The sequence below is a fragment of the Clinocottus analis genome, unplaced genomic scaffold, assembly GCF_023055335.1.
Source record: "Clinocottus analis isolate CAN_PGR_092001 unplaced genomic scaffold, fCliAna1.0.p SCAF_27, whole genome shotgun sequence".
Lineage (NCBI taxonomy): Eukaryota > Metazoa > Chordata > Actinopteri > Perciformes > Cottidae > Clinocottus > Clinocottus analis.
Window position 1 is genome coordinate 3,882,278 of NW_027176009.1, and position 18,644 is coordinate 3,900,921.

Here is an 18,644-nt window from a genome sequence, read left to right on the forward strand (position 1 = left end):
TGAAAGGAGGCCAGCAGACTGTACAGATGTCAACTTCACTCATCACAATTTCCCCATTGAAGTTAAGCTAAAGAACAGAAGTGAGAGGGAGCTTTTTACTATTTACAGTGCATTATGATGTGCATTGTGAGATTTTTATCTGAAAATACACATTTTCAGACTAAATCACAACTTGCGGATGCAAAGGAAAACCCTGCAATGTCTGTTTCACCCAAATAAACTTCTGATACGAAATGTTCTCCACTGGCTTGTCCTCAATCACATTTTTGGTACTGAAAGTAAGTTCCTTCTTACATGTTGTGTGACAAATCAACGGAAAGAAAGAGAAGAGCGGTGTGAATGTGAGAACTACTGAGAGCGGCTTCTGTCTGGATGGGAAGAAAAAGGTGACTTGTTGAACAGCTGGGTGACTCATACAGGTAGAGATACACATTAAGACGTGAACAAATTATGTATGAGGTTGTTTCACCGAAATGGATCATAAATGTTGCAATGCATTTGGAGTAAGTGTACAGAAAATTGTCCTGGAAATAGATTTTTACATTGCAGCTGTAGAAACGCATCAGTTTTCGCAATTTGGATCAGCTGATCCAATCCCTCTGCTTTCACTCCCGTCGTCCCATCTCATGGTTCCTCTTCAGCGTGCCTTTTCAATTCATAAAACACCTGATCTTTTGTATCGTTTGTTGGTCACTATTCCTGTGGCGCTGTGGATGCAGGGCAGGAGAACGTGGTCGGGGCGGTGAGGGTGGGAGGTTAAGCCAACGTGTCCACTGAGGTTAACGCGGTGGCTGCTGTAGCTGCTATTGAGGCCACTGTGGGAGGTTGGGGTCCGATTCCCGGGCAAGTGGAGGGAGGTTGACATGTAGGGTTAGAGTGGTGTAGGTCTGCTGCTGTGCGGGAAACAGGCGAGCCTGGAGGATGAGGAGAGATCTTCAGACAGAAGAAGAAAAGGGACAGGGTCCAGGAGGAAGGGAAATGAAGGAAGAAGGTGTCAAAAAAAGTGAGGAGATTAAAGTTATTCAATGAAGATAATACATATCTGGGTTAGCTGGATGAGTCTACGTTTACGACTTCCTGACTGTGAAACAGTGCCAGGACTTTGTGTGTGTGCTCCCAGGCCGCGAGGAAACATTATGATTCTGCAAAAACAAGCCTTTTAAACAGCTATTTCTGCAATACCTTAAACTTTGCTCCATTTTACCTCATAACTGCCGGACATTGCGCCAACAAAACTATACAGATTTGAATTTGTGTGTGTGTGTGTGTGTGTGTGTGTGTGTGTGTGTGTGTGTGTGTGTGTGTGTGTGTGTGTGTGTGTGTGTGTGTGTGTGTTGCTGAGAGGTCTTTCTGTGTGTCTTGATTAAAAGGAGCAACTATGAAACGAAATGCTGAAAACATAAAGTTAATGCTTGAATCCTTAAGACTTTCATGAAATAAAACCCCGTTCATGATAATGTGTCAGCGTCAATTGTTTGCGGCCCAGCCCGCCATTCGCCGCACTGGATTTATATTGCCTTCAGACACACACGAGGGCTTCGTAGGAAATGATTCAGCCTCCAACATAAGCCTGACTGCGTTCCTGTTTTTCCTTTGAATCCTCCCCCATTTTCTTTTGTGCTCTATTTCTTCTGTCATCTTCTAACTCGTATCAAGGATGATGTATTGACCCGCGAGAATAGACAGACAGAACCTGCCTGAGACAAAACATACATGATTGTGACCAGGAATGTGAACCATCTTAGTCTTTGGCTGCCGACCGGTCCGTAGCGGTAAACTTAAAGTGTCTGTGGTGCAGTATGTGTGCGTGTGTTTGTCAGTATTCATTTGCATTTCTACAAAGTTAAACTCTGAGAATAAACTAAGCATTCGACATCAATAATGGAGCACTTAGACTCACTGACGTATACTCTGTACACACTCTTACACACTGTGACTTATAGAGGAAGATGCACTTTCGATCCCCTTTAAAGGAACTTTGGGAGCGTCTCATCAGAGCCGGTCTGCCAGTCTAATGCACCTCACTGCCCTTGTGCGAGTCATCTAATTGGACACAAAGCTCCACGCTCCAGAGACTGAGCAGACCTTTCCTATCGATCTCTTTCTGACACCTGACACACACATATACACACACATGAATCGCTCATCTCATAATCTTTCACTCCCACCTCCAGATGTTTTCATTGCCTTGACAGCAGCATTCCTTTCACATCCTTCTTCAATACCCGCACCTGCCTATTGATTCCCTTAGTTGTTGGACTCGCTCAAAAATGTGTGTGTGTGTGTGTGTGTGTGTGTGTGTGTGTGTGTGTGTGTGTGTGTGTGTGTGTGTGTGTGTGTGTGTGGTCAGAATAGCATCAACATGTATATGTTTTATTATAACAACTCTCCCCCCACGCACGCACGCACGCACGCACACACACACACACACACACACACGCACGCATGCACACACGCAGACACACACACGCCTGTAGTACCTGGCTGCTCTGGGGATCGTGGTAGGCCTGGTTACGAGGGGAGAGAACGACGCAGTCGTGTGCTGTGGTTTTCTCAGTGCGCGGTGCGCTTGGATCGCCATCATCCACCCCATTGGCCTTGCACCTCACACTCCTCACACACAGCACCTGCAGGGCCACAACGACAACTGGCTATGGAGACTACATCGGATATCTCTTGTGAAGAAGGTCACTGACCACACGTACACACATGATCCGATGAGAAAACCACCAGGCGAGAGAGCAGATCTGGTCCAAATGGTTTTACTGTTATTTTAGACATCCTGTCATGTGGCAAAGTGCACTGGTTCACGCTCAAGTGTTTTTCAAAGTTAGTTAAAGCCACTACTTGCAGATTTTGCTTTCATATTGTTCGAATAGCATTTTTAGACAATTCTGGTGAAAATTAGTATCAGTCCAGATAAGATTAAAAAAAAGGAAACTAAAACTAAACCAAGCTACCTGATGTTTTTTTTTTTTTCATACCTGCCCTTTATACCGGTCAGATTAAATCATCTTTAATTTGGGATAATATGTCGTGGTTTCTTTGCTCCCTGAAAAACATCAGTTATCCCAAAACCAAACTTCCTTTTACCTTAACAGGTGATTTATGTTTGGTATGAGTTTTTAGTTCATGTTCACGTGCTACCAGGCATTGTCAGATGTGTTGTTGATCAAATGATCATCCAGAACAGAGATAGGAATGAACAGTTTGATTTGTTACACATAGATTAAACACACATAGGTTTACCTTCACAAGCTTTAAAAGTACCCCTATGCAGATTAATTTGTCTTTGGGTGGAATGAGACTAGTTGTTTCCCCGTGCTGTATGCTGAGCTAACATAGATGACAGCTGGCTGCAGCCTTATGTTGAAAGAAGACAGCGGTATTGATCGTATAATCCAACTCTCTGCAACGTCATAAAATGCAAATTACTTCTTCTTCAACCTTTATCTTTCCACTGTTTTAATACCCAGAGAATAAAACCTACTTTTCTGAAGCTCTGTCTGAAGTTGTCCGACAGGAAGCCATAGAGCACCGGGTTGGCACAGGAGTTGGCGTATGACAGAATGACGGCAAAGAAGTAGATGCCGGCAGTGGCACTGGACTCTGGGATGATGACCACCAGATTGACCATGTTGATGATGAAGAACGGCAGCCAGCAGAGCACAAACACCACCACGATCACCACCACCATCCTCGTCACCTTGCGCTCCGAACGCCGGCGCTTGGTGAAGCCCGCCCGCGCCCCCGATGACTTCATCTGCACCATGACGATGATGGTGAAGAGGATGAATATGTGACGAGTGATGACAATTCAAATGAGGGGATGTCCAGTATGATGGAAATGGTCATTATGTTGGTACACAGTTCAGTACGCACGAGCTCTTTCATTCAGCCTGATGCACACACCTTGATGACGATAAGTAGGTAGCAGAGACAAATGATTAGCAGCGGTCCAAAGAAGCCCACTGTGGCCGTGTAGAGAATGAAAGCTGTCGACCACACGTTCTTTGGCTCTGGCCAGTTCATGTTGCAGGAGTTGAATGTGTCCTAAAGGGAAAAGAAATGCTCAGTCAGACGTTGAGTAGTGGGGTCCACATTTGTGTTGGACTACAAAGCTCCTAAAGGGAAGGAATTTTTGAAGAAATACAAAATGCACATTATGTACTTGATTTAAATATATATATCAGCATTTTTGCTTCGACCTAGACCTTTTCAGTCTTTCTGTTTTGCATACTGGCTTTGCTTATTGTGTAGCGATGATTGACTGAGTAAAACACACAAAAAGCACATTTCCAGACATTACTGGCTGTGCGTAAATTGCTAACAAGAAACAACTGTTAATGCAGTCAGCGACTTGTCCCCCGTTGTTATCAAACCAAAAGGTCAGCAGTAAGGCGCAGCATGAAGGCAAGTTCTCCATCTCTCGAAAAGCTTTTGTCTCAGGGAATTTACTGCAACACTTTTCTTTCACGTGCTGTTGTGCCCCTACTGGCTACTGGCTATATGTTAGCCCTCTGCACAACACGCCTCCCTCCCTCCACCCCAGCATGGACTTCTTCTCACCCAACTTGATTTTAATTTGTCTTTGGACAATCCTTTTTAATAGTGTGTGTATGTATATATTATGTTGTGTGATGTCTTGAGCTACTTGGACCCTGAATTTCCCTTCGGGGATCAATAAAGTAATTATCTATCTGTCTATCTATCTATCTATCTATCTATCTATCTATCTATCTATCTATCTATCTATCTATCTGTCTATCTGTCTGTCTGTCTGTCTGTCTATCTATCTATCTATCTATCTATCTATCTATCTGTCTGTCTGTCTGTCTGTCTATCTATCTATCTATCTATCTATCTATCTATCTATCTATCCATCTATCTATCTATCTATCTATCTATCTATCTATCTATCTATCTATCTATCTATCTATCTATCTATCTATCTATCTATTAGCTTCTGCAAGATTTCTAAGACTTCAAAATACTTTGTTTTCCTGTTCTTCACTTCAACAACAACTTGTGTATTCTTTCCCCACAGCCCTTTATGCCAAATCATAATTATTACTTTTTTAATTGTTGCTTATTAAAACACCCATGATTTACATTGCTACAGTTGTGATTCTGACCACCTGCTGGCAAATATAACAATATATTGTATAATAATTTAAGTATTCTCCTTGTCATTCTGTTTTTGGTCTCTGACTCCTGAGGGAAAGATATGTGTATTTCACCACTTAATGTTCCACTATGCCTTCACCTGGCAGCTCAGTGTGGAAGTTAACCGATAGTTCAATTGTTAGTTGATAACTGTTGTTTGGTGCTGGACAGGATACATTCAGTGGGTTTACCAGGTTCATCCGAGTTTTTTTATTGTAGCAGTTGCCAGCAGATTGTATGTGAGCAGCAAAAGTGAGCCAAGAACATTAAATATATGAAACCAAAACAATGAGCTGAAAGATGAAATGCTCCATAGAGCTGGGGAGAAAACCATATTGTTTCAAACGGTTCTAACGTAATATGTTTCATCATTAGTTTGCTATTGGACAGGTTACTTTATAAATCCCAGTTTCTTTGAATGCACTTTTGCTTTCAAAAATAATTTCATCTTGCAACCCCGAACACAGCTTTGGCAAAACAGAGTAAATATGAACACAAGCTGGATAACCTCCAGCAAATGTCTCATCTATTTACTCAACAAACAAGAGCAACAAAGTCAGTTTAGTATGTGTTGCAAAATAGCAAATTATTCCTTTAATTCTGATCTTGTTATCTGGACCGGGTAGAGTTTATACCTGAACGTCAGAAAAGATGACCACAGGCAGGACCACCACGAAGGACACGCCCCACACGGCTGCGCTCACCACCTTGGCCACGCGGGGGTGTCTCCACTTGGTGCTGCGGATTGGATGAACCACAGCCAGGTAACGATCGATGGACATGACCGTCAGGCAGAAAATAGACGTGAACTGGTTCATGGAGTCCGCCGTCATAACCACGCGGCAAAGGAAGGAGCCAAACGGCCAATAGGAGAGCACATTCTGGGTGGTGAGAAAGGGGAGCCCGATGATGTAGAGCTCATCGGCCACAGCCAGGTTCAGGATGTAGATGTTGGTCACTGTCTTCATTTTGGCATAGCGCAGCACCACATAGATGGCCAGAGTGTTGCCAGTTAGACCCACCATGAAGACTGTGAGGGAGATGACCGCTGTCATCAGAGTGCTGCTGCCCTGGAAGGGGACGCTTTGGGTTGACATGTTGGAGGAGACGTTGAAGAGGCGGGGGTATAAGAGGAAGGGCGAGGGAGTGGCCGCGGATGAGTTGAGGTCCGATATTGAGGGAAACCCATAGGTCTGGTCCAGGGGCTCCATTGTGGGTTTCAGAGGGGAAGATGGTGCCACAGTCCGGAATGGTCCCCCGGCTGTTTTCACTGATTTAGAAGAGGACATTTACTTCTGCCATGCTGGTTTTATTCCATGCTTGAATTGGAAAACAATCAAGAGGAGAATCACCAGCAGTCACACTACAAGGTATCAGATGAAAACAAATACAAAGTGTTTTCAGCTATTTATCTCTATCTAGTTTAGAGTTTACATGTAAGTGTGTGCCTGCGCACCCAACGAGAGTGTGCGCTCTGACAACAGATGGAAATTGGTGATCTTTTATTGGAAACGGTGCGAAATGACCCAACTCCAAAGACAAATATGTGTTGCCATGTCTCCTAATTTAACCATGTTTAACAAGTTGTCGTGTCCGTAATCGCAAGCCGCTGCTGTACTTTAACCAAACACTAAACGTTGTCTCCTCTCCGGTGTCCCATCGACCAGACCTGCAAACAGACAAGCGGGAACAGTGCCAAAGCTTTTACGCACGGCAGATCTAATTTACTACACACTATATAATATTGCTTGCTTTATGAATATACGTGATAGCACAGTTTATGTTGTTATGACTGCAATAGTAGTATCTAAACTCTTAATTCTCTCAATAATCTTAACATCGCAAAGATAAACATGTTTAAATCCCACATACGCTAACTGATGAGACGCGAAGACGAGGACGTGCTTACTTTGGGACGCAGCGATAAAAGCCCAAGTCTTTGTGTGATCAAATAAAAGTAGTTTATCCACCAGTTCCGTCTTCTGATTCTCCTTTAATTATCCAATTGAGCGCCTAATTGTTCGCTGTCCGTGGTGCTGAGCAGATTGTCTCAACAGACGCTCCCAGCTTCTCTCACTCGTCCTCTTCAACTTTCATTCAACACAGGTGAGAGAGAGAGAGAGAGAGAGAGAGAGAGAGAGAGAGAGAGAGAGAGAGAGAGAGAGAGAGAGAGAGAGAGAGAGAGAGAGAGAGAGAGAGACAATGTTACTGCTTTAGAAAACGCAGAGGGCGCAACAGAGTGGGACTCTGATCGTGACAGATAAATAAGAGTTATATTTCGAGCTGTCACCCAACAAAATGTCAAGAAGAATATTTCTGCTGCGTGGACAAGTGCAGTGGGACGTTTGTCTCTCTTTGTTTTTTGCTCCAGCATCAGAGGTAAACATTTTACCAAGCTAAATAATAAATAATATACACATTTAGATACTTTTTCTGCTAATCCATACCCCACTTTTACTTTTTTTTCCTTAGATTTATACTTTGGAAGAAGATGATCATCATAAACATAGTATGTGTTTCAGATCAAGCCAGTAAATAGTATAAGTAGTCACAACCTCAAAGATGATTTAAAGGGGCAGTGTGTAGGATTCAGTGGCATCTAGTGGTGAGGCAGCAGATTGCAATCAACTTATTATCCCTTCTCTCACTCCGCCCTCTCCAAGCGTTTATGAGAACGAAGGTGCCATTGGGTATAAAAACATGAACACAGCCAGCGTTTGGTTTGTCTGATCTGCTGTAGGACTCTGTGAGCAGGACCCAGGGGATATACACGGCTCCTTCTTAGGTAATGAAAACATCATTATACACAAATAAAAACATAGTTATGAATATATGATATTATATTTGTATATTCCTTTTAATAGATCCATTTCACACTGAACATGTATACGTAAGTTTTAACTGGTGATATCTTGTAAACAAACAGTTATGTTTACATTCAGTGACACATGTACAAACTTGCATTTTCAATACAGTACAATACAATCAAAACAGGGACCCGCTCTTAAAAACATTGCTCCATAGCGCCACCAATGGTCATAAACTCCACAGGGTACCTTTAATAACAGACCAAAGACCAGTGTATAATGCTCAAAACACCTGTGCTTACTGGATACAACCCAGCATGTCTATAAAGGATTATCTTATCTTATCTTTGTGTCTGTACAAGATTAGTATTTTTCAGAAGACACATCAGAAGTAAAAGACAGCTGATCCAACACAACCACACATAATACACGTGAAGATAACTGGATTTACATAATCCAGGCAAAGAGGGCAGCTTTGTGATAATGTTCAGGTAAAAGATGTATCTGAACAGGGTTGATATACAAGCATCAATACCCATATAAATCAACTAATTCCTTGTTTGCTGTTCATACTGACTTAACCTCCCCGTCTATTATGTCTCATCTCAATGGTGATTAATTAGTCAACGCTATTTGCCAAAGCAAGATGTATTCCAAGGCTATACTGACAAGAATGCAGTCATCTCCAGTGTGAACAGAAATAAAGTTTGAAGTGTAGGAGTAATTTTCTAAACTATTTGGCCAAAGGCTGCTGGCTGAAGTCAAACCGGGGACATCGCAGTTTAATATGTTCTGTCCCTTTAATCACACCCGACCTGAGATACACAAGGGTCTTCTTCTGGCTTATTGTTGTCCACAATAAACAAGAAGAATCTTCATCTGTTGTGTTTCCTTTGTCCCTGCCGCTACCGTGTACCCGATATATTGTTCAAGATTTGGAGTCGTGCTTGCTGCCACTTTCCATTATAGTGAAGAACCAGCCATCTGGAAATTGGTCGAAAACCAGCAGGGCAGACAAACAACAACCACGAATGGCCAACATTTTGTATTCATTGTTCTCGACAAAATTTCTCGTCAAGATAAACCAATACTGTGCAGGCAATTTCCAGATAATATAGTTTAGACCTATATGGAAGGCTGGTGTCTATTACACCTGCATGGACATGGAGACACTCTGAAAAACCTCCCACTTCAAGTGGCAGCGAAAGCAATCCAGCAGTAATGTTAGTGCTTAGACCTTACAGAGATGAAAGGTGTTGTGAGTCGGATGGACCTCTGCTCGGCCGCAACAAAAGACTTCCACATTCTATACAGTCATACGCGGAAAACAGGTTGCTAATTATTTCCTCTCACATTTAATGTGACCGTGTGAAGCTCACTCACGATGTGATTTGCATTAAGTTATCGTTTAATGTCCTGCTGGTAAATTGCTTCGACGGATGGCTCATGCATGCTAAATAAGATATCCAATGCAACCACACAACCCTGGAAACACAGCTTTCTGAGCACAGAAATGCAGAAGCAGGTGGATTTGATTTAGTCCCCTGTTGATATTATTTGTACATTTTTCAAAGTAGAGTAAGTGCACAAACATCTGGGAGGTTTGTGTTGTTATCACATAATCTAATTCATATAGATTGCTCACATAACTCTTTCTACGGCATATCACATAATGTATGTACTGTATGTCATTTTACGTCATAAAAGCCATGTTAGTGCTTTATAAATGTCTTACTTCCCGTCAAACTATCCATCAGATGTATTATTTATTAGAACTGCTCGTCTCATTATGTGCATCTCTAAATGTCAGTCACAAAAAGGATAGACTTATTTCTTCCTTTGACTCGCTCTCTATTCTGTTAATATCTGAGTGTCAGTTGGGTAAAGACGGGAAGGTGTGCCTATCTCCAGAACAATCCCCTGCAGTGAAGCTATCACACAGCCCAAGGGTTGACCTTACCGGCCTGTCAAAGGACATAATTGTCTTGTGGGCAGTGTGTATGTGAGAGAGAATAAGACACGGCTGGCCACAGAAAAAAAGAGAATGAAATTATCAGTGTCGGTGAAAAAACACAAGATAAGCAGCTTAATACTCCCCTGCTCATATATAACACATATAAAGAAATGTTATATTGAATATAAGGAAAAACAGGGTAGGCAGAGAAACACAATAAAGTATTGAAAACACGTCCCAGAAAATTAGAAATTGTATATTTTCTAGGTCCTGAGAATGACAGCAGAGTCCAGTCTCAATCAGATGGAGAAGATTTTCACATTGTGTATTATGTTTTACCTCGGGTCAGCGAGGTAATTTAGTATATGTGGTTTGTACTCAGAACAAGTGGTTTGGCCTTGCTGCACCCGCTGGATACCTCCACGTCTCTGTGAGGGTGAATGAATCCTCTTCTTTTCTGTATGTTCACTATTGTGTTTGGATATGAACTCACTGCCAGCTCCATAGAAAACCTCCTTTAGAGTATTACATTTACAGGTAATGACGAATCTGAACGAATGTTTCCGTCGATAAAAGATTTTTAAAAGTTCAAAAAAAAGGAAATCTCCGTTCAGAAGTGTTGACTTGACGCCGTAGCTTTCACATGATGTACCATGTTTTTATTGTGACTGTGTGCAGTATACTTTATTGTGGAAAAAAGTATACTATTTGACTTACATGAAGTGTTAAATACAAAATAATAAGTAATAAAATACAATCATTACAGGACAAGAGCCGCAAGTCATGTTTATGCTGATCACTAATATCACATTAGTGATCAGAAAGGTTGAGGTATTCCAATACAAAATTCACGTTAAAAAAAAGAATAATTAAATCCTAATTTCTAAGAGTTAGCTATGTTGAAGTTCAATGTTAGAAACATCGGATCCTGATAGACAAGTATCACATTTGTTTAAATAAAGAATGCTATTATAGTGAATAAAAACAAGTAATTGCCAAAGTCCGTTTTACACCATGCATCTATTTTAAGTTAATGTTCTTCTACTCATTGACGATAAAAGTTGCATGAGTAAATGTAAAGTAAGTAAAGTAATTAAAATTGCATATCATTCCTACCAGATGCAATTGTCTTGTCATTATTGTGCTTCATATGTTGTTAGTGCTCCATACTATGCAATTTATCTATATGTTGTCAAACTCTGAATATGGCTTGTATTATTTAAAGGCTTCTGGACATCAGGTTGATCTCAGCATTCGTAGCTAAACCTACAAAAAATAATAAGGCGTAATTTGTAGATATCCCAAAAAGTAATTGTGTATGTAAGTAATCATAAGCGAGAAAGTACATTAACTGCTTGAACAGCACGTTACAGACAGAGGGCGGATACAGGTATATTCAGACTGTATACCGACTACATATCAATAACACGTTTTTTAATATTAAAACATGTAAACATGTTCTCGTCGAAACCCCAAATACAAGTATTAAACTAAAAATTTGCATGATATATTGTGTATTCTTTATATTTGAAACGTATCTTTAATGAAATGCAGTTCAGCACAACAACAACAACAACAACACAAAGCCTTTAATGTGTGAATTGAATCAACACACACATGGCAAAAGTAATAGTGTTAATTAATGCTCACAGCAGCAACAGTGAAAACAGAAAAGGGAACGCAGACCCTCCCAACCTCCTCGTTCTTCTACCTCCGCACCACACCCACCTCTTCCTGTCGCCCTACAATAACACAGACGGAGGCCTCAGAGCTGTTTTCCTTGCTGAGCTGGAGGACCCTCCCCATAACCAAACAGGAGCCGAGCTCTTTTTACCTCCACGCAGCCCAGACGTGACCAGTCCATGCCAGACAAATACAAAATACTGCTTTGGATGGAGTGGTACAGGACTGACAGTTAGAACGGGATGAATTAACGAGTATCTGAGCTTTAATAACTTTGGTTCATTCACTTTTCATGTTGCATCATTTAGTCAGAATTGTCATTTGTCTAATATTTTAGTTTATAAAATATCTGCACAAATTCATTACTTTCCGTAAAACTCTATTTTATGGGTCTCTGTCACGAATCCTGTCTGACCTCTCACTCTTTTTGAAATGAATTAAATCATTTCCTTTGCTTGGTTTGCCATATTATTGATAGGGTCTTGGTCTTGTCGTTTCAGCCTACCTGCCCTCTGTTAACCCTTTTTTACGTCATTTCCAGCGCCTGCTTCTGCTCCTCCTCCTAACTCACCTCCTTTACATCTCCCTGATTGCCCCAGAAGTAAGTAAATCATCTCACGTCTAGTTCTTATAGTTTTGGCGTGACACTATGCTTTTCTGCCTTCATTGTGGCTCAGTGGTCTCTAATCAAACACTCCAGATTTGCTCTATCCTTGACAGATTTTGTGTGTTTAAAATGTTTGCTTGTGAAGCCTTTGAGACTCTCAGTAATTGGGGGTGATGCAATTCAGAAAGTATCTAAACTAAAGCTTCATTCTTAATTAAGTGTCACCTCAAGTGAAGTGTTCCCTGTAAAGACTGCAGCATCTTGGATAACATCACGAGATGCATCAAGGTAAAACTCTATGTTCAACATTGTAAGGTCGTATATTGTTTTATAATGCTTCTACTTGATAAGAAATACTCATTTTTCATTCTCACGATTTCCAAGGAATATGACACACAGGTCTTCACAAACTCATACAAAAATATATAATCTGTTAAACTGAGCAGGGAGGAAATATGAATAAATAAAAGACATCAAAATGATTTCCATTTGATTGAATGGTGCATGCATTAATAACAACAGTTTCTTGAATATTTTACTCAATCTAAACATCATAGAGTTTCAATTAATATATAAAATAAATGCGCCTTCAGAGTCTGAAATAAGATGGTTTCAACAAACTTGAAGGAGAAACAAAACGTATTGACGGTATTAAAATAGCGTCTATTGATTACAGTGTCATGTACTCGCTGTGAAGAATTTGAGTTATTCGGCCCGAAAACATTTGATCCACTCCCTCTTCCATTCACACATGTTTTGCTTCTCAAGTATGAACTCTGCAATGAAATCCTGCCAATGAGGATAAGCGAGCGCAAGAGTTATTGTGGGACTCTTCTTTTCTTTGTAGAGAGCACCAGATGCCTGCAGCGAGGATGGCTGGGCCCTGGCCAACTCAAATACACAGGAAACACCTAACACGTGCCCTGCACTGCTTTAGGAAATACTGCAGAGCGACAAGGGAGGGTGAAAGTGGAGGGAGGAGGGGGGGGTCATGTTTCTAAAATGTGAAAGAAGTTCACTGTCATTTCACAATCAAATCACAGCAGGTCTGTGTCATTTCCACACTTCAGATGAAGAATTTCACATCTCTGCGGGTGAAGGAGGCCGTATCGGCGGCAGTCATAAACCTATCCTCAAGATAAAGGAATGCATAGGGATCTCTAACTTCTGAAAGATTCATGCGTTTTTTAATTTTTTAATTTATCTTTTGAATTATTTCAGAATCCATGGAGGCTGCTCTTCTGCAGAGATATTTAAACGCAGACACACATGCTCAGACAGATTAGCGTGCTGCCGCCGCAAAATTGTAAATGTTTTCTGAAATACATTTGATTTGATTGAGTTTAATAAGCTTCCACCCTCGCTTGGCTCAGCCTCGTGAGATGTATATCAACACCCAGAGACAGACTGTCTATCAGGACAGACCAGATGAAAAACCTCCATCACGTCCTCCGAAGCCCCTCTGAGGACAGCAAAGGGGGGTCAGAATATATGACACAAAGTGCTATTGCTCATTAAATAGTGAATAGTGTTAGGTATGATATCGACATTGTCCAGCCTCAAATAGTTTACCATTAGAAACACATAAAGGCCTTCAATAAAAGGAGCTTAAGCCCAGAGAGACTGTATTTCTGAATAGAGAGCTGTTACCTTTAATATTATGGGTCTTCTGGTGTCCGCACCAGCCTGACCATAAACAGGACTATTGTGAGGACAAACCTTGTGATTACAATTCCCATTTGAGCCCACAACACAACATTCTGCCTATCTGGTGTTGTTTTTGTTTGCGTTTCAGGTGTTTATTTTTCATGCTTTGTAATCTACATTTGGGTGGGATGGGAGCTCTGTTAGTGACTGAATGAATGAATAAATTGAATTTTGCACCTTGAGTAAGGCTGGATTATCAAGTGGGAGAGGCAGTCAGGTAACCGCGGGGCCTTAAACCCCCATGCTCCTGGAATCCTATTCATATTATTCATTGGTTATCAGTTGATATTGCTAATTTAAATGGTTTGTAATTAAGTGTTAATTTGCTCTGGGACAAGGTCCATTGTTCTTTGTCTCACCACTTGTATCAAATTGCTACATATTATTCAATAAATATGTGATTATTCAGGGTCAATGGGGGCCTATGAAGCTATGCTAATCCACCAGCCTTTTAATCCCTTAACTACCAAAAGAGACAAATAATGTCAAGTACTACTTGATTAAAAACGAACACTAATTACATATTCTATCTACGAACTATTCAAATGTAATTTGTAAATTGTGTTGAATACAAGACTGTGGGTAGAATATGAGACTTTTAGAAAGGAGTGAGGAGCGTGCAGGGCTGCGCGCGCAGCGGCGGCTCAGAGAACTGCATGGAGGTGGAAAGAGGAGGAGAGAGGAAGTTCTCAAAAACTTTTTTTTCCCCCTGAAAGGATTCTGAAGAAGCTCCGTTAGATTTTCAGAAGAAGAGGAAAAACACAGGGGAGATAACGGTGTCTATTCATCCCATCTCCTCACATGAACGCCGTGGAAAGGGCACGCGCGTGTTTGCCTTTGTCCGGTGCAGTGTGCGCTCCTTCCCAGACTGAGAGGACTTACACCATCAGAGGCGATGAGATGTGAGTGAGCTATGCCTTGTGGAAATGGACAGACTTTATCCAAGCGAAAACATGGCGTCTGCGTCCCGAGGCTCAGCTTCTTTTCCAGTCTGCTCGTGGCGCTCTGCTGCCTGGAGGCGTGGGGCTCCGGGCCGCAGGACGGCGGCCGGAGCTGCGGCCCCTGTCCCGGGAACTGCAGCTGCGCGCCGGCGGGGCCCCAGCCGTCCTGCGTCGTCAACTGCTCCAACCTCGGGCTGGAGAGGGCCCCAGCAGCGGCGGACATCCCGCTGGCCACCAACGTGCTGTGAGTAAAGAGACTCGGCAGTCTGAGCAGGGCAGGGATGCGCAGGGAAGCGACATTAACTCTGTATAGAGGTGGCAACGGTGGGAATAGTTTTAAATTACTCGTGTACATATTTAAACATACTCTAATGGGGGCACATTTACTTAAGTTAACGTGGCAAGCAAGTGATATGCTACTTTTTATTTCCCCCCCACTTTGACAAATACATATATTTCTGAGTGTATTGATCTGCTGTTTGCCATGTGGTGACCAATAACTGGAGCGCTTAGCCCGGTTCACCATGTTTTTATAATGTCTCTTTTTTTGTGCATCATCCCCGACTGAGATGACAATAGTTCTCTAAGTTAGTTTTCTTATGCTCTGGTTTTTGTTGATGTGATGCCTGAAACCAAAACAAACTGGTTGATCAGCCAATTGGTCGATAGACAGAAAATAAACCAAATAAACCATTTTGATTAATGATTAATGACTTGAGTCAAACGCCATGTGTGTATTCACTGCTTTTCTGCATTTTGTATCTGTCTATGGGTCATCTTTTTATTTTGGAAAGTATTATATTATATATCACACATAATGATTACTTGATTAAAATAGAAAATAATTGGCAGATTAGACAATAATGAAAATAATGATTTGTTGCAGCCAGAGGCATGCGCATGCACTCTGACAGATGGGGAGGTTGGATTAATGTGGCCTGGAAAGATTTACGCCGGACCTGCGCAATGGTGCAATATAATAAAAAACAAAGAACAGAAACATATATACATGATATTCCTTGATAAACACACATTGTGATAAACAGAAGGTTAATAATGACAAAAGAAGAGTAGAACTTTCTACTTCAAGGCTACTTTTGTGTGTGACGCAGGCTCCTATTGAAGGCCAGACTGCGAGTGGCACTGTGTGTGTGTGTGTGTGTGAGAGAGAGAGAGAGAGAGAGAGAGAGAGAGAGAGAGAGAGAGAGAGAGAGAGAGAGAGCGAGAGTGTGTGTGTGTTTCAGTTTAATAGCTTTTGTTGAGTTGATGACCAGAGAAGTGAAGCTGTTCGTGGTGCAGATCATTCTTCAGCCTCTGGAGCTGCTGCAGCGAGAACATTCTGTTCTGCACCGATGGAAGACATATGTTATCAATTATTTATTTCCCCTCACTCTGCCTTCTTCTATTTAAGTTAGAAATGTACCCTAAGCCAGGGCTAAAAAAAAGTCAATGCATATTTTTTTGGAACTTGCTTATTTTAATTGGGTTTTGTAAGCCCATGAAATTGTGTCTTTCAGCAGAAAGTCTTTACAACTGAAGGCAGCGTGCATATTTGTTATTATTATTTTGAATGTATATCAATCTTTTTACCTCATCTCAACAAGCTTCCTTAAATAGCACTTGACATTTAATAATCATATTTACATAAGAGAGGAAGAGGGCTCTGCTAGGTGCCACATTAATTAGAGGCAGACTGCAGCAGGATCTGTCTCTAATCACGTCAGACTCTATTGGAGCGTTAATTGGATCCGTCTAGATAAACTTCCTCGGCCCGACTGTACTAGCAGAAGCCATACGTGGAGGTGACTCAATGTGAACATTACTGTCCTCACTAATTTGGCCTCTTGTCTGCTGCTCCCACCCTGTAAGCAGAAACATGGAACTAAAGTCAGATATTTAAGCTCATGCCATGAAACGTCATGGCTAACCGTGGCAGACAGACACTTCCAGCCAAGGTCCATAGAGAACTTCCCTATATTCATATGATAATGCTGCAGGCAGTGCTTGGCCTTGTTTACCCACCACTCAATATTTAAAGAGTGAAAAATATAACTCACTGAAAGGGACTTGTCGGGGCAAAGGTCAGACTGTCTGACGATGTAATGTGTTAGATATAAGCTCCCCTAAAGCCCCCTTTCCTAACGTTTATTGAGTAGTTTTCCCTCTCATCAAGGTTATTATGAATCTCTGCAAAGTGCTTTTAAAGCCTGTCCTCCAGTAAATAGTGTCAGACTGCTTTAGGTACGGGTGTAGGGATGAAAATAGGGCTTGAACTTTAAAACAAAAGCCAAATCAAGCCATTATTCTTTAGCTTTCATCTCCTCAAATATGAATAGTGACTGACATAATTGGATTTCTCTCTTTGTGGTTTCAGTCCAGTTTGTCTTCGGCACTGCTTGAGACTTTGGAGAAGAAAACAAATTACAGATCTGCACTTGTTTTTTTGTCAAACTTTCTTTACACATCAACTAGGGAGATGCTGTGAATTAATAATAGGCTCACAGCGGGTAGTTGAGAGTGTGTGTGTTTTTTATGAAGATAGTGTGTGTCTATTCACAAGCGTGTATGTCACCAAATGGGTGTGCAAGCCATGAACAGACAGTTGACATTTGACTCACTCACTCAGGTGGATTGGGATTAAGACTGCTGTGTCGGCCCGAGGTTTACACTGTGTGCCACTGCGACTCTTTCGCTCCACACGGACTCGGCTACCCCTGCTTCCATTCACAATGTCACTCTCTGCGTCGCACCATGTCAGACCTTTTTATTTTTAATATATTAAATTTCACAATTTCTCTGTAAGTGAAGCAGTTTATTATCACAACAGCCAAAACAATATAATCTGTGATATCATGGAAGCAAAAATACTTTACTACCATGTGAGAGCCCCAAAAAATATATGTTTACTCTCACATGAGACAAAAAAACTAATTGAATAATTGTATCTCTATTGCAAATAGACAGTTTAGCTTAGGCATTGAGATCCAGACACATATCACTTCATTAATAACTTACTTTACTGTGTATCACACTTTTTTTAGTGGAGCTTATTTAACCACCTTAGCTGAGGAGCTCCTTATTATAGGCGCTGCGAGGCGCCTCAAAAAACGCTGCAGGAGACCTTGGAGTTGTTGTTCATATCACAGTGATGTGATTTAAATGCTTTGCAGGTGCATGTTGAGTGTTATTTTCTGTGGTAAAATTATGAAATTTGGATGTCCCCTTTTTTTCAACAAAATCAGCACTCCGATGCGACTGGTTGAGCGTGTGTGTCCAGAGGGGAGGGAGAGAGAGAGAGAGAGAGAGAGAGAGAGAGAGAGAGAGAGAGAGAGAGAGAGAGAGAGAGAGAGAGAGAGAGAGAGAGAGAGAGAGAGAGAGAGAGAGAGAGAGAGAGAGAGAGAGAGAGAGAGAGAGGCGTCATGGATGCTTTGCTGAATTTACTGTATCTTCATGCATCATTGTACATTAACAATTAAACATTTCGATTACTAAGCAGTATTTATTTACCCACAAGGTGTGTACTTGGACTTTAAATGTATTTCTATTTGTTTTACTAGATTAGAATCTATTATCATATTATGTTTTCTAAATAATCTTGAAAGGCTATTTTTCACATGTTGTAATCCTTTGGCATGGTCTTGTTTTCTGTTTAATGCCACAAGGTTGTTGGTAACCACACACTACTGTTTGTGACACAGTTTTCCTTTCAGGGAAAAGCAACAAAATTCCCTTTGATGAATGGGAAAAGCATTCCCGTTACACACCAGTCCATCAGTTGC

General features: G+C 41.3%; 2 protein-coding genes across 2 annotated transcripts in view; one reads left to right on the top strand and one right to left on the bottom strand.

Annotated features, from left to right (window-relative positions):
• Positions 1-552: 552 nt before the first annotated feature.
• LOC137795112 (somatostatin-like receptor F_48D10.1) lies at positions 553-6,459 on the bottom strand. The gene is made up of 5 exons (XM_068592407.1): positions 5,802-6,459; positions 3,913-4,053; positions 3,491-3,763; positions 2,481-2,627; positions 553-933 (listed from the first exon to the last, which is right to left on the bottom strand). The coding sequence occupies exons 1-5, from the start codon at positions 6,453-6,455 to the stop codon at positions 757-759; spliced, it is 1,392 nt and encodes a 463-aa protein (XP_068448508.1). The 5' UTR covers positions 6,456-6,459; the 3' UTR covers positions 553-756.
• Positions 6,460-14,686: 8,227 nt separating this feature from the next.
• Positions 14,687-18,644, top strand: part of pkd1a (polycystic kidney disease 1a) — a 54,398-nt gene continuing 50,440 nt past the window's right edge. Inside the window, exon 1 of the mRNA XM_068592322.1 lies at positions 14,687-15,109. Within this exon, the coding sequence (XP_068448423.1) occupies positions 14,838-15,109 (272 nt within the window). The 5' untranslated portion in view covers positions 14,687-14,837. The remainder of the gene's footprint in view (positions 15,110-18,644) is intronic.

Bases quoted from the DNA above. Each gene is read 5' to 3' on its own strand.
- LOC137795112 (XM_068592407.1), bottom strand. From the start codon at position 6,455: ATGTCCTCTTCTAAATCAGTGAAAACAGCCGGGGGACCATTCCGGACT. The intron at 3,764-3,912 runs GTGTGTGCATCA...GTCATGGTGCAG, and splicing joins ACCTACTTATCGTCATCAAG to ATGAAGTCATCGGGGGCGCG. The intron at 934-2,480 runs GTACTACAGGCG...TTCTGTCTGAAG, and splicing joins ACGATCCCCAGAGCAGCCAG to ATCTCTCCTCATCCTCCAGG.